We start from the raw sequence: 12319 nt of genomic DNA, 5'->3' as shown, positions 1-12319 counted from the left end.
AAACAGTTTGTGCTCCAAACATTTTCATATTTGTACTGCATACACTCCTTGGCACAGGGAGATGAAAGACATGGTAATTTAAGCCAAGAAAATAATCTGTGTCCCTAATAAGGGGAATGCATTCTCCTTCATGGCATAAACTGATCCTCAGAGTGGAAAAAAGGCATTGCACAGCGTTTTTATTAAGCATACAAGGTCAGGTCATGCCATATGAGGATGTCAGTATTGTCACCATTATACATTCCTGAACTATATTCCTGTAGTAAAACATTTGCAGCACAACAAACTTTCTTGTCAAAGTCCTTGTTTTGCATAAGTGACAAAGTTTTCGATTGACAGTCTGTCCAAGGAATCGGGTAAGAAAAGTTGGTTTAAGATGAAAATGGCTCTTCACTGAAGCTTTTAATCTCTCTTTACCAGCTGCCTGGCAGCATGTTGCTTTCACTTGTGATTTATTTTCTTCACATGTTCAAGCAAAGTAGAAAACACCAAACTGTAGTGGGTTACTTGTAACTATCATTCCAAGAGAGGTGCTACGGTTTATGTCAACTCATTCTTCCCACTTACATTTCTGCAGCCATGAAAGCAGGAAAAAAACAGGAAAAAACATAAGCTTTTTTGGTGCTGCTTCACATAACAATAACACAGGGCAACCTCACAAATTACATGACATACCACAAAACTTGCAGGGAGCAAGGTTAAGGTAGCTGATAAAACATCAAAGAGGATTTGTTCTCGCATGCAGTTGGATAAGTATAGCACCACTGCACTGGAAACAATAAAGTCACTACAGATTTACAGTAGTATAAGGTAGAAAATTTTTTCTGAAAAGTCCAGTTTACAACCAAACCCTCTGAGCTGGTACTGGGTCTCAGAAAGGAGCTCAATGTTTATTGTTGGGCTCCCCAATACAGGAGAGACATGGAGCTACTGGAGTGAGTACAGAAAAGAGCTACTAAGATGATTAAGGGACTGGAGCATCTCTCATACAAGGAATGGCTGAGAGAGCTGGGACTCTTCAGTCTGGAGAACAGAAGACTCGGGGCGGGGCGGGGGGGGGGAGGATCTTACCAATGTGTATAAGTATCTGAAGGGAGGGTGTAAAGAGGATGGGGCCAGACTCTCTTCAGTGTTGCCCAGCGATAGGATGAGAGGCAACAGGCACAAACTGAAACACAGGAAGTTCCATCCGAACATGATGAAAACTTCTTTCCTGTGAGGGTGACTGAGGACTGGAACGGGTTGCCCAGAGAAGCTGTGCAGTCTCCATCCTTGGAGATACGTTGCCTAGGACCTTGTCCAGATGGCTTTTGAGTGCTTTAGGTGACCCTGCTTGAGCATGGTGGTTGGATGAGATGATCTCTGGAGGTCCCTTCCAAGCTCAATTATTCTGTGATATTGGTAACCTAACGGAGTTGTTTTGGCTCACTGAATTCCACACTGAACTGAGAGAGAGAATAAGAGAAACCTGAAGAGCAGAACACCCTCATTTTATCTACAGGTAATCTTATGCTAGAGGAAGAGAGAAAGGAGTCAAAAAAATCTTGGACTGAGTTTATGGAAGGAAATTTTGAAGTTACCTATATGTTAAGAATGCAGGAAGGACAGCTTTTTAAGTCTGAGATAAGAACATCATTCTTCACAGGGAGTGGCAAGAGAGAGACTGTCTACAGTATTACACACAAAAAAGGCTGAAAATGTAAAATTAAAGCAAAATTTCAGAAGGCGAAGTATCATAACTTTAATATCCTCATTGCTTCAAAGGTCCAAGAAGGCAGTGTAATGTTATGTTGCCCATAATATTTTTTTCTTTTAACTCTTCAGTCCAGTGGGGGGGGCGGTGTGAAGTGGCAGCAAGAAAATTAATTTATCATGACTATAAACTATTTTTGATAAAATAATATTGACAACCCTGGTAATATCAATCTTGCTACATGGAATGAGTGGAGGGTAGTGCTATAAGAACATCAACTTTAAATGGTTTCCTTCTCCATTATGAGAATAAAGTATGTATGGATTTTAAGTCTTCAGAACACACATTCTTGTCAGAGACTTGATATCATAACATCAGGCTGCAAACAGTTAAGAACTCGTAGCAACTGCAGAATTGCCTCACTCTAGCATGGGCTTATCAACAGATAAAAACTACTGCATATATAATATCTTCTCTTTCTTATCACACACTTTGTAGTGGGAAATATAGTCAACTCAGCCACATGCTAATATTGCATCAGTCAGTGAAGGAGAAAGCTATTCTCATAATTTTGATCTAAATCCACAGAGCCATCATCCTGCTCCTACCGAATTTTGTGTGAGCTGCGGTAAAATTATTCAATGCTTATAAAAGCCATACCAGTTAAAAATAAAACTCCAGTATGCATTCTGTGGCTGCTCCACTGACACAGAGACAATGCACTTCACTGTGCAACAGGCAATCTTGGTAAGAGAATTAGGGTGTGGGCCAGTGCTAAGCAGAGCATGCTGCACACACTATGTTCATAGTGTAGGCAAAAATGAACATTGATTGTATGTCCTCCAGAACTCACACTTTGCAGCCCCAGATTAAACTGTTGCGTTTCAGTAAAGCAAACTGACTAACTTGTCACACTTAGTACACTGAGTAGATTGAGTACTAATTATTAAATTCTTAGTACATCAGTGCATTTTAAGTTTTTATTGTCCTACAGTGAAGAAAAACTTAACCAAAAGGATTGCAATTAAGTGTGCTAAACCAGCATTTGAGGACTGACTACAAATGTAATAAATACCATTTGTTCTAAATTACATCTATATATTCTATTGTTGTCTCTTTAATATGACTCAAAGTCTATAAGCACAATCTGACAAGGCTCAGTTGGTTTACTGATGAAGACTATAAAGCTTACATCTACAAACATCTACTACACCTCCATTTCTTCTGGGGACACTGTAAGCAAAATCAACCCAGAATTTCATTCACCTCTTTACCCAATTTGTTTGCAACATATAACTCTGTACAATTAGCCAATTGGAAGTCATTATTTGAAAAAGAAAGAAAATCAGGAAAACAAATTCCAGAGATATGACTTACTGGTATTCAGTTGGCAGTTCTCAGAAACCGAACAGCACACAACAAATCATACTGATCCAAAAAATAAAACCCCACAGTAATCACCATTACAGATTTTACAGATCACAAGAAATTTGATTAGACCTCCTGAAATAAAACACTCTAGAAGTCAGCTCCTCAAGACAGACAGAGGAACATTCATAAACATCTGATTTAATACAACTAATTAAATCAGTCATACTACTTTTTGTAAAACCACTCAAATGTCTGTCAGGATACAGCATTAGTTGGGGTAGCTGATCAATCCATCAGAGCTAGATCGTGGACCACCTCAAAACCAAATGGAGTGATAAGTGAATGACTGTGCTGTCTTAGGAGCAAAAAAGAACTCATAAAACCCCAAACTGTGCCCAATTTACCTGTTTCCCACCTGTTCCTCCAAATAAGGTATTACTGATACACCTGTTACCCCACTACCTGCTACCTGTGCTGTCATATAGACAGAAAGGTCAGGACTTTCTATGTGTTTCCTATACTTGCTTGAGCTGGGAACAGAGCTACCATTTACTCCTGCATGTGCTCAGGCAAAGCAGTCCAACCGCAACAGACACCTGAATGTGAAAGTTTAACAACTGCTCAGAACAAAGGCCCACATGGTCAAGGATCCCATCCTTAGCCATGGGCATGGCCAGTAGTGGATGCCACCAGTGACTAAAAGAACAGAGAATGAAAGAATCATCCTTGTACCAGCATATTGTGACAGCTTCTAGCAGCATAGGGACTTCTTGAACCTGAGCTTGTACCCAGATCATTATGATGAATAATGTGATGCAATATGATCTCTGTGTATTCCTTTCTACCCATTGCACCTCCAAACATAAAATTTCCCATGAAGAAAAACTTGGGGTTTTTTGGTTTTTTTTTGTTTTTTTGTTTTTTTGCAAAACCTTAAAACTAAGAACAACTAAGCTATCTTGTGACTTGAGCACTGGTTCAGGAGATCTGATGCTTCAAAGATATTAACAACTAGATCTTATCAAAACTATGGTAAGTCAGACATATGGTATGGCATGTTCTGCCATATTTCATTGGAATATAAACATCTACAGTATGGACAAAGGTTGCATACAGAGGTCTCCTTTAGGAACCAGATATCCCCTGGGTATCATGCTGTTTTCTTTAACCTTGAAGAGTGCTTCACTCTACTGACAGTCCTGCTGTGGCTGCCAGTGGAGGCAGGTGGTTCTCAAGATAAGGAGGAGTCATGGGCTCACAACTTTACTTCCAGGAGAATATTTCTGGCTGTTGTTGACCTAAGACAGAAGCACAGGCCTCTCCAGCAAATATCAGGTTTGTGATTTAACAAAAAAAAAATAATTCTGAAACATAGATTACCAAAGCTTTTGACAAAGACATACTGCATTTGAATAAACTTACAGGAAGAATGGATACTTGGAAAGCTTTTTCTGCCTTCAGCCACCAGATCTGGATCACCTGTGCAGTGCATTTCAGAGTTCATTACTCCATCTGGAAAGCAGCGGTAAAAGAAATCGGGACGCGGTCTACAAAAAACACCATGGATATTAAAAATACAAAAGCTGTAGTAACAAACAAACCTCAAAGTGATTACTATATTTATTGCCTATTACATATAGATTTGACTCCCTCCTGCTTGAGCAACACACCAATAAAAGAAATGCTTCATTTTCCTTGCATAATCAATTCAAGACAAACTTTTTTTGTAGGCAGACTCTCTTGGGAAAGCTTCTAGTGGAGCAAACTAGTGGGAGCTGGAGCCTGACTCTCCTCACAATGCGTTTAATTCCAAAGAATACACAGAAGTTCAGTTCTGATATTGAATCTGCAGGGCTACTCTTGCACAGCACTTCCAGCAGTGGAGCAAATTAGCATGGTTACTCCACAACATCATATAAATCTTACTGACATAGTTAGCTGAGAACAAGCCCGCACCTGTACTAAGAGATTGGGTTCAAAAAGCCTGCCAAATTCTAATCCCAGTCTTGAAGCTGATTCTTTAACTGCATTGAACAAAACTCTAAGTTTCTTTTTACCATATTTTGAGTTGAACAGAAGCATGTAGGCCTGAGTAGTGTCACGCTAAGCCCAAGCTAATACACGCCCTGTATAGAAGCAAGGTGAAGGACCACAGATTCAGAGACATGCTAACAGAGCAACCAGTTGGCTTGGAGTGCTGGCAGAATGAGCTCACGTCTGCCTGCAAAGGATGATGCAGACATCCTTAATTATATTTCAAAAGCACTTTAAAATAAAATTGCCAAGTACTACAATTGTCAGGGAAGCAGTACTGTGGCAGAGACCATCAGAAACCAAGCACAAATCGCTGCAGAACACGTGAAGCCAAAAAACAAATGCAGTGTTGGACTCAACTAAATGGTGTATGAATTCAATCCAATTATATACTTCTTAGCTGAAGTTATAGCTATTCAAAATTTAGATTAAGAAAAAGAACCCCCAAATTCCTAAAAAAATTATTTTCCAGGGAGTTCTGTTTGCTGGTGTTTTGTTGGGCCCTTCATTCAAATTCATGCTTCCCTAAAAATTGCATACCTGGCAGTCCACTCACTGCTTAGCTCCAAGGTTTGTTCTGCCATGGACCTTAAAATTACCTGGAAATACCACATTCAGCCACATACTTCACGAAATGCAGACACTGTATCAAATAAAGACTGAATTGATTTCTATTTAATCAGACCAGTGGCAACTGGCATATAAACCCTCACATGCTGTGACTCTTCCCCCTTTGGTGCTGCCAATGAACTCAACTGATTTCAATTCACACCTTTCCTTTCAAATTTCACTTGTTTGCCTGGACTGCCAACCAGTCAAACAAATAACAAAATGCAAGGGCACAGACTGCTGCCACAGTTAGATGTCACATAATAAAGTTGTACGACACCTGAACCAGAGAGAAGACAGCATTGCAGAGGCCCTTGCTAACCCAATGTGTTCTGGAGCAGTGGTTTTTATCTTTTTATTAAGAAGCATTGTAATTGTCAACCCTCTCATCTTCATTTCTTTAACAGTTAAAGCTATCATTTATAACATGACGAGACTTACCTTCCCACTATTAATTTAATAGTGTTTGTGCAGACTCCATTCAGAGCTAGAGCCAGGGAAACAGCTACAAAACAGAATGAACAAACAGAACAATAATAACTTAACCACCAAGTTATAAATTGTAGCATTATAGCATTTGATTTACAGACCGAAACCTTTACTGAACTGAAAATGAATCTTTCAGTACAACGGAATGATCTTTGTAGTCCACTGTGTTGGTTTTTTTTATTACCCTGACTGAGGGCAGACCCCAAAGTATCATAATAATCCCATGACCGATTTTGTTCTGCTTTTGCTCTTGAGAAATCTTATTTCCTTAAGCAAAATGGGTTTTCCTATCATGTCATTTTCAGAGACATAAATAATCAGAAGGCAAAAACCATTACAGAATCAAGTTCTGTGTTTATCAGTTTTGCCATTTACTACATACAAGTCTTACAGAAATCTTTGGGTCAAGGGGAATTCTTGTATAGACGTATATGTAAAATACACATATATTACATATATATGTACATATATAGCATGGTCCAATTTCAGGCAGAAGAACTGCCTTTTAGCTAAAATTATAATTGGATTTTATTTTTATTTTACTTTGAAATGGACATAGATGTTCTGACTAAGAATCCTGACACTTCCCCCAACTTTCTCTCCCAGGTGATGACCGACCTTCATAATAAAATTGGAGAAATAAATAGGAACTGTCATGCTGGGTATGACTGTATCACCCTCTTTATTTGTGCTTAGACACCAAGTCCTTAGACTTCCCAAAGAACCTCATCTAAAGACTGTGGAGATTTCTGCCTTGATTTCAGTGGAATTCAGATCCAGTGCACACACTGTTTTTAGACTGAAACTGATTTAATGTTGCAGTCCAGATTGCAGTTCCCTAAAACAATGCAAGAACCATTGCATTTTATTTCGTAACTGAAAAAACTATCAGGCAAATCTCTGATTTCCAGCAGAACAGTTACAGTAATATAGCTTATTATGACACTATACTGGTTGTTTTCTCATTGGACTGCTGCCCCAAATGTTGCTCTGTAGGAGCACTCATCCTGTCTCCATAAGATTTTTGCCTGAGGATATTATAGATCATAAAAATCTGTGTGTCACAGAATATATTTTTCTTCAAGTTAAAATAAAGAAGGAGGCCCTACATCAAAGCAAAACCAAGGGTTTTCTTAGATTTTACAATAGCTGCCAGCAAGAATAAAGGAACAAATCAATCCTAGGGACATTGATATTGTTCAAACAAGTCAAATATTTCACTTTCAATACCGCTGTTCACAGTGAGCACTCATGCACATGCTCTTTCTCTTCTCAATTGTTTTCTCTCAGTTACTTATGGTGATTGCATATCATGACTGAATAGCAGTTTTCTTTACAATAAAATGCATATGACCAGCAATGTCACAGCATGACATTTTCTTTTTTAAGAAATGTAGGGACATTTGCATTCTGAAATATGCTGTAAAGTTTACTCTCTTCATCAAGCTTTATCTTGATTGTTCACTGCAGGTCCAATTGAACCACGTTTCGACTCATGTTGCATACTCTTTACTCAAATGTCCAAGCATCAAATGTCAGCATGAACGTAAGCCAATAAATAAAGTATTCACTTTAGGGAAGATTCACACTGTCCAACTCAAGACACACAACCTAGTCAACAGAGAGGGGCAGGCACTTCCAGGAGAAGGATTTAGGGCACCTTCTTTAGGAAGCTAACTACTGCTTACGCTAGACACACTGAGCCACCTTTAAATTAATGGCTATATGAGGAGCAATGCAGACACAGTATTTTCACCTCCGTCTAATCTTTGACCCCTTCTAACTAAAATTATAGGTGTATAAAGAAATTCGCCTTTTGGGGGATTTCCTGATCATTCATTACAAACTTTATGTGCCAGATCACAGTGCAAATCAGCAAAGCTTCATCACAGTTAATGAATCTTCACATCAGCTTCACATCATGAGACACATTAACATACTGCACAGGGATACCCTGCAGAACAGATCATCAAGGTCGGGGTTTCCTTAAAGTTTGAGTGGCAGGGAGAACAGTGGAGAAGCTGGCAAGGACTTGAAAACAGAGTTTCCTCCTGGGCATTATAGAGGAAACCATAACAGAAGGCAAAAACAGCAGGAACCTTGAATATCTCTTTAGAACAAAAAGATGAGAACAAGTGATGGGGAAACTAATCCAAAGCTCCTTTCCTTCCGAAACAACACAAAGTGAAACTCAGCACTGTGACTGTATGCATTTCATTAATCCAGGTTACCTCTGCTGAATGGACTTGTCAATAAAATATCACTCAAGACACATTCAGAATTTTCTACAAATGACTAGCAGCAATCAAATCAAAATCAACAATTTTTCACACTGCTGTTAGAGCAACTGGAGAAAGAATAAGCTGTAAGAACCCAGCCCTGTCTAAAAAAATTCAAAGGCAGATACATAGTAACATTTATATGCAATCTAGCTAAGGCAAAGTTGAGTATCACTTTGATCTCACCATCTGAGGGACCAATAAATTCAACTGCAAATTAGCCAGCAAAACACAGAAAATTCCAGAGCTAAGCATTTTCAAATATACTGCCAAAAAAGCAATTGCAATTCCCAGTGCTTGAAAGTTCTCTCTGTTAATAAAAATGCTTCAGTCAATTTTGGACTCTGACAATGCTGACAGAAGCAAACATCACTAATAAAGATTTCAAAAGGTAGACTCTGTCAGAATCAGCTGGGACAGTTTATGACTTACCACCTCTATCATCTACCCTGTTCCCCTGCTGGAGGTTGCTGCCTACCACTGTGATAAGAGCTCACCCTTAACTCAGCTACAGCAGTTCACAGGCCAGGATTAAGTGCACATCCAACTCCAATGCAACATCAGACTGCGACTAGAAAACCTGAGCTGTGAGCACAGACTTTACAGTGGGGAATCTCCAGGAGAAGGTCAGAGACAACAATGAGGAAATAATTTCCTAAGCAAGCAGCTAAGTCTCACAAGGCGCTCCCGTCCAACTCTGAAGTTAGAACAACTGCACTGTAAATAAGAGGTGAGCAATGTACTCACTGCAACAGAAAAAAACATATCTGGACAGCCTATCTCAGCTGGTCTTGACTTTACTAACCAAATTCTGGCCCTTGCTAGTTAGATTGTGAAATCAAGATACAGAACTTGCACATTTAGAAACATACACAAAAACAAAGGCTTTAGTGAGACAGTGTGAAATTATAGCTGCACTGAAACCTACAGAACTGGACTATAATGGAGAAAGGTTTTGTTCAAGGCTTAGACTAAAATTTGAATCAAAGAACGATGACACATTTTTCTTAAAATATGACATATGTTACCTAAGAAAGCTTCTTTAATTTCAGTCTTGTCTGTTCGCCGGATTATTTTCACCACAAAAATGACTGCTAGTGGCGTAAGGAACGAAATTGCCTGTAAGAGAGAACAAATTTCATGTGAGAGCATCAGTTCTTTTTGAATCCAACTGATTAGTAATTAGTTCTAGTTAGCTCCATTTAAACTGGAAGGCTGAACGATCTTTATCAAACTCCTGACCTCAACCAAAGTGGGACGATTTGTATTTGTAACTACAGGGCAATGAATACATTAAAAATTGTAACATAATTGTGGGTTATAATTGATTTGAAATTGCCTGGAGCTGCATTTAAAGTGACAGCTTCAAAAATGAAAAAAGCAACAGTTTATAAATATCCTGAGTCATTTATTGCTAAATCCCCTTTACAAAGTTTTCTAGCAGCATCTATCCCTTCTCTCTCTCTCTCACCAAAGAGGTAGAGATTAGTGGCAGCACGATATTCAACACTGTGAGGCATATTGGTTTGTGAGTCCTGATAATAAGGATAACTTTACTCATTTTGTGAAATTTCACATAGACAGTGTTGGATGAAGCCCCTTTTTGTAAGCCAAACATCACAGAAAACAGTGCTGAGAACTTACTTTTCCAGCCAAATATATCCTCCTATCCTCAGAAAAATCAATTCAGCCACTCAAACAATAAGGTACCATTCAGTCAGGACAAGGAAGTCATACTGACACACATTACTACTATCATTTAACTGGAAGTATCCTGCATGAAAATCACTAGTGAATTAAGAATCACTATGTCAGGCTGAAGTCAAAAAGCAACAAACTACTTTGGAGGAGACCTGGAACTACATGGAAGAGAGGGTACACAAAACAAAAGACCAAGTTCCTATTTCACTTTTTTTTTTTTTTAATTTATTTCCCTTGTACAGACTTTTGACAAAAAAAGAAACATATCTAACTGGACTCTCAGTGCTATCTTACTGTACATATCTATCTGCTGTCTTCTGGCCGCCATAAGCCAAGGGACCACAGGTCAATTCACAGTCTAGGGAAGCAAATAATCAGAAATGTACTGACGTTGCTATGAAACTCTCTCTCCTCCACAACCCATCATACCTCGTCTCCCTTGGACTGAAATCAAGCTCTCTTGTTTTACCAGTACTTATTCAGCTCTCTTGTTTTACCAGTATTTATGCACCATACTAAATTGTAAAGAACCACCAACTAGCTGGAAGATTATTTCAGAGCTGATCCTGACTTGAGACACAAAATTCACGCCCCAATCCAAAGAGATTTTCTACATTTTCTCACACTAAGCAATGCTTCAAAAGGCAGCCCAACTGGGCTGTGCTCTCAGTAGGACTGTATTCAACATAGCAAATTTAGCACCAACTTCCTGACATTTCAGAAAGCTATTTATTTTACTTTTTTCTTTTCAACTGCCACTCTTGAGTGCATTGAGCTGACTTTAGATGGAGCTTTAGAAGATCAGGGCTTTATGATTCTTTCATTTAAAGTGTTTGGGAGTGGAGCCAGCTGCTTCACCTTGTTCAAAAACAGATAGAAAAACAACACCTGAACATCTACAAGCAAACTCACTGGTTAAGTAGAACCCCATTCTTGTACTCTCAGAGCTATATGACAGTACTTCTCTTTCAAGAATCCTGAAACTGCATTTTCACACGAATGCATACACTTGACTTCCATGGACAGCATCTGCATTATCATAGAGTAATGTGGATTACGACTGATGATTCACTGTGAATCTGCCAGTTATCCCAAAAGCACACTACCTAGTGAGGTATCTATATACTGCAGTCTGTCCTCCCAGAGCAGATCCGTACCATCTCTTTCCACACCAGCCTATCAGTTTCTCTTAAGCACCACACCAGGGAGTTTCTCACTGGTAGCTTCCCATAGAAACTTGTTCCTAACTTGTTCCTGATCTTGTTCCTAATTGGTCCTTCTATCATCCTGTTTTCCCCCACTCACAACTTCAGCTGCAGAGGTAGTCTATATTTGCTTCTTCCTGGCTCTGGTCTAGAGTTAATCAATTCCTTACTGGAATCTATAAACCAGTTCACAACCATGTTTGCTCAAAAGCAAAACAAGGTCCTTCAGAAGCATTTTAGGCTCTTGAAGAAGCCTTTTTAAACAAGGTGAAAATTAAGTTGTATATGGCACCAGGAGAAGGGGGTAATGTACCTGGATTTTGCTATCTTTGAATCATTCACTGTTCGGCCTCAGCAGAGAGACTGATTCAGAACAAAGGTGTTAAGACAAAGACCTTTTAACTCCTTTCTTCTTTTTATAGAAACAGATAATCCCAGTCCTCATTTTATGCTTTTAGAATACCTGAGTATGGAACAACATGAAAATGTATATACTTCTCAGTAATTTGTCTTAGACCAGATTCCCTTCACTTGCATCTGCAAAAGATTATCTAAGTCAGTAAGCCATGTAGGTTAGAGTCTGCTCCCCATTTTTCTATATAGAAAGCAAGCTATCAGGTTGGTTTTTGTTTGTTTTTTTTGTTTCTTTGTTTCTGTTTTTGGGGGTTTTTTTGTTTTTTTTGGTTTTTTTTAACAAAAAAGGCACCATTTCCATTTCAATCTCATGTGGACTAGAGATAGACGGGAGCTTTCAGCTAGGATACAGGTACCATGTTACTACTCCAGAAATGTTAATTTCTCTCTATTCTCAGCAATAGTTTAATTTCTGCTTTTAGAGATTCAGACAGTAAAATAAAAGTGGTTAAAGCAAAACCTAGAATTACTATTATCATTCTAAAAAGTAAGGATTGCTACCAGGAAAGAAAAGAAGAAAGATA

General features: G+C 38.8%; 1 protein-coding gene across 5 annotated transcripts in view; it reads right to left on the bottom strand.

Annotated features, from left to right (window-relative positions):
* Positions 1 to 12319, bottom strand: part of PLPP4 (phospholipid phosphatase 4) — a 71932-nt gene that overhangs the window by 33193 nt on the left and 26420 nt on the right. For all 5 annotated transcript variants that reach the window (XM_026105534.2, XM_064514313.1, XM_026105532.2 and 2 more), the window contains 3 exons: positions 9504 to 9594; positions 6149 to 6212; positions 4487 to 4611 (listed from right to left, as the gene is read on the bottom strand). In XM_026105534.2, coding sequence (XP_025961319.1) covers positions 4487 to 4611; positions 6149 to 6212; positions 9504 to 9594 — 280 coding nt within the window. The remainder of the gene's footprint in view (positions 1 to 4486; positions 4612 to 6148; positions 6213 to 9503; positions 9595 to 12319) is intronic.

Source organism: Dromaius novaehollandiae, chromosome 6, assembly GCF_036370855.1.
Source record: "Dromaius novaehollandiae isolate bDroNov1 chromosome 6, bDroNov1.hap1, whole genome shotgun sequence".
In the NCBI taxonomy this organism is placed as follows: domain Eukaryota; kingdom Metazoa; phylum Chordata; class Aves; order Casuariiformes; family Dromaiidae; genus Dromaius; species Dromaius novaehollandiae.
The sequence above is the reverse complement of the archived record's forward strand: the minus strand, read 5'-3'. Positions and strand labels throughout refer to the sequence as shown.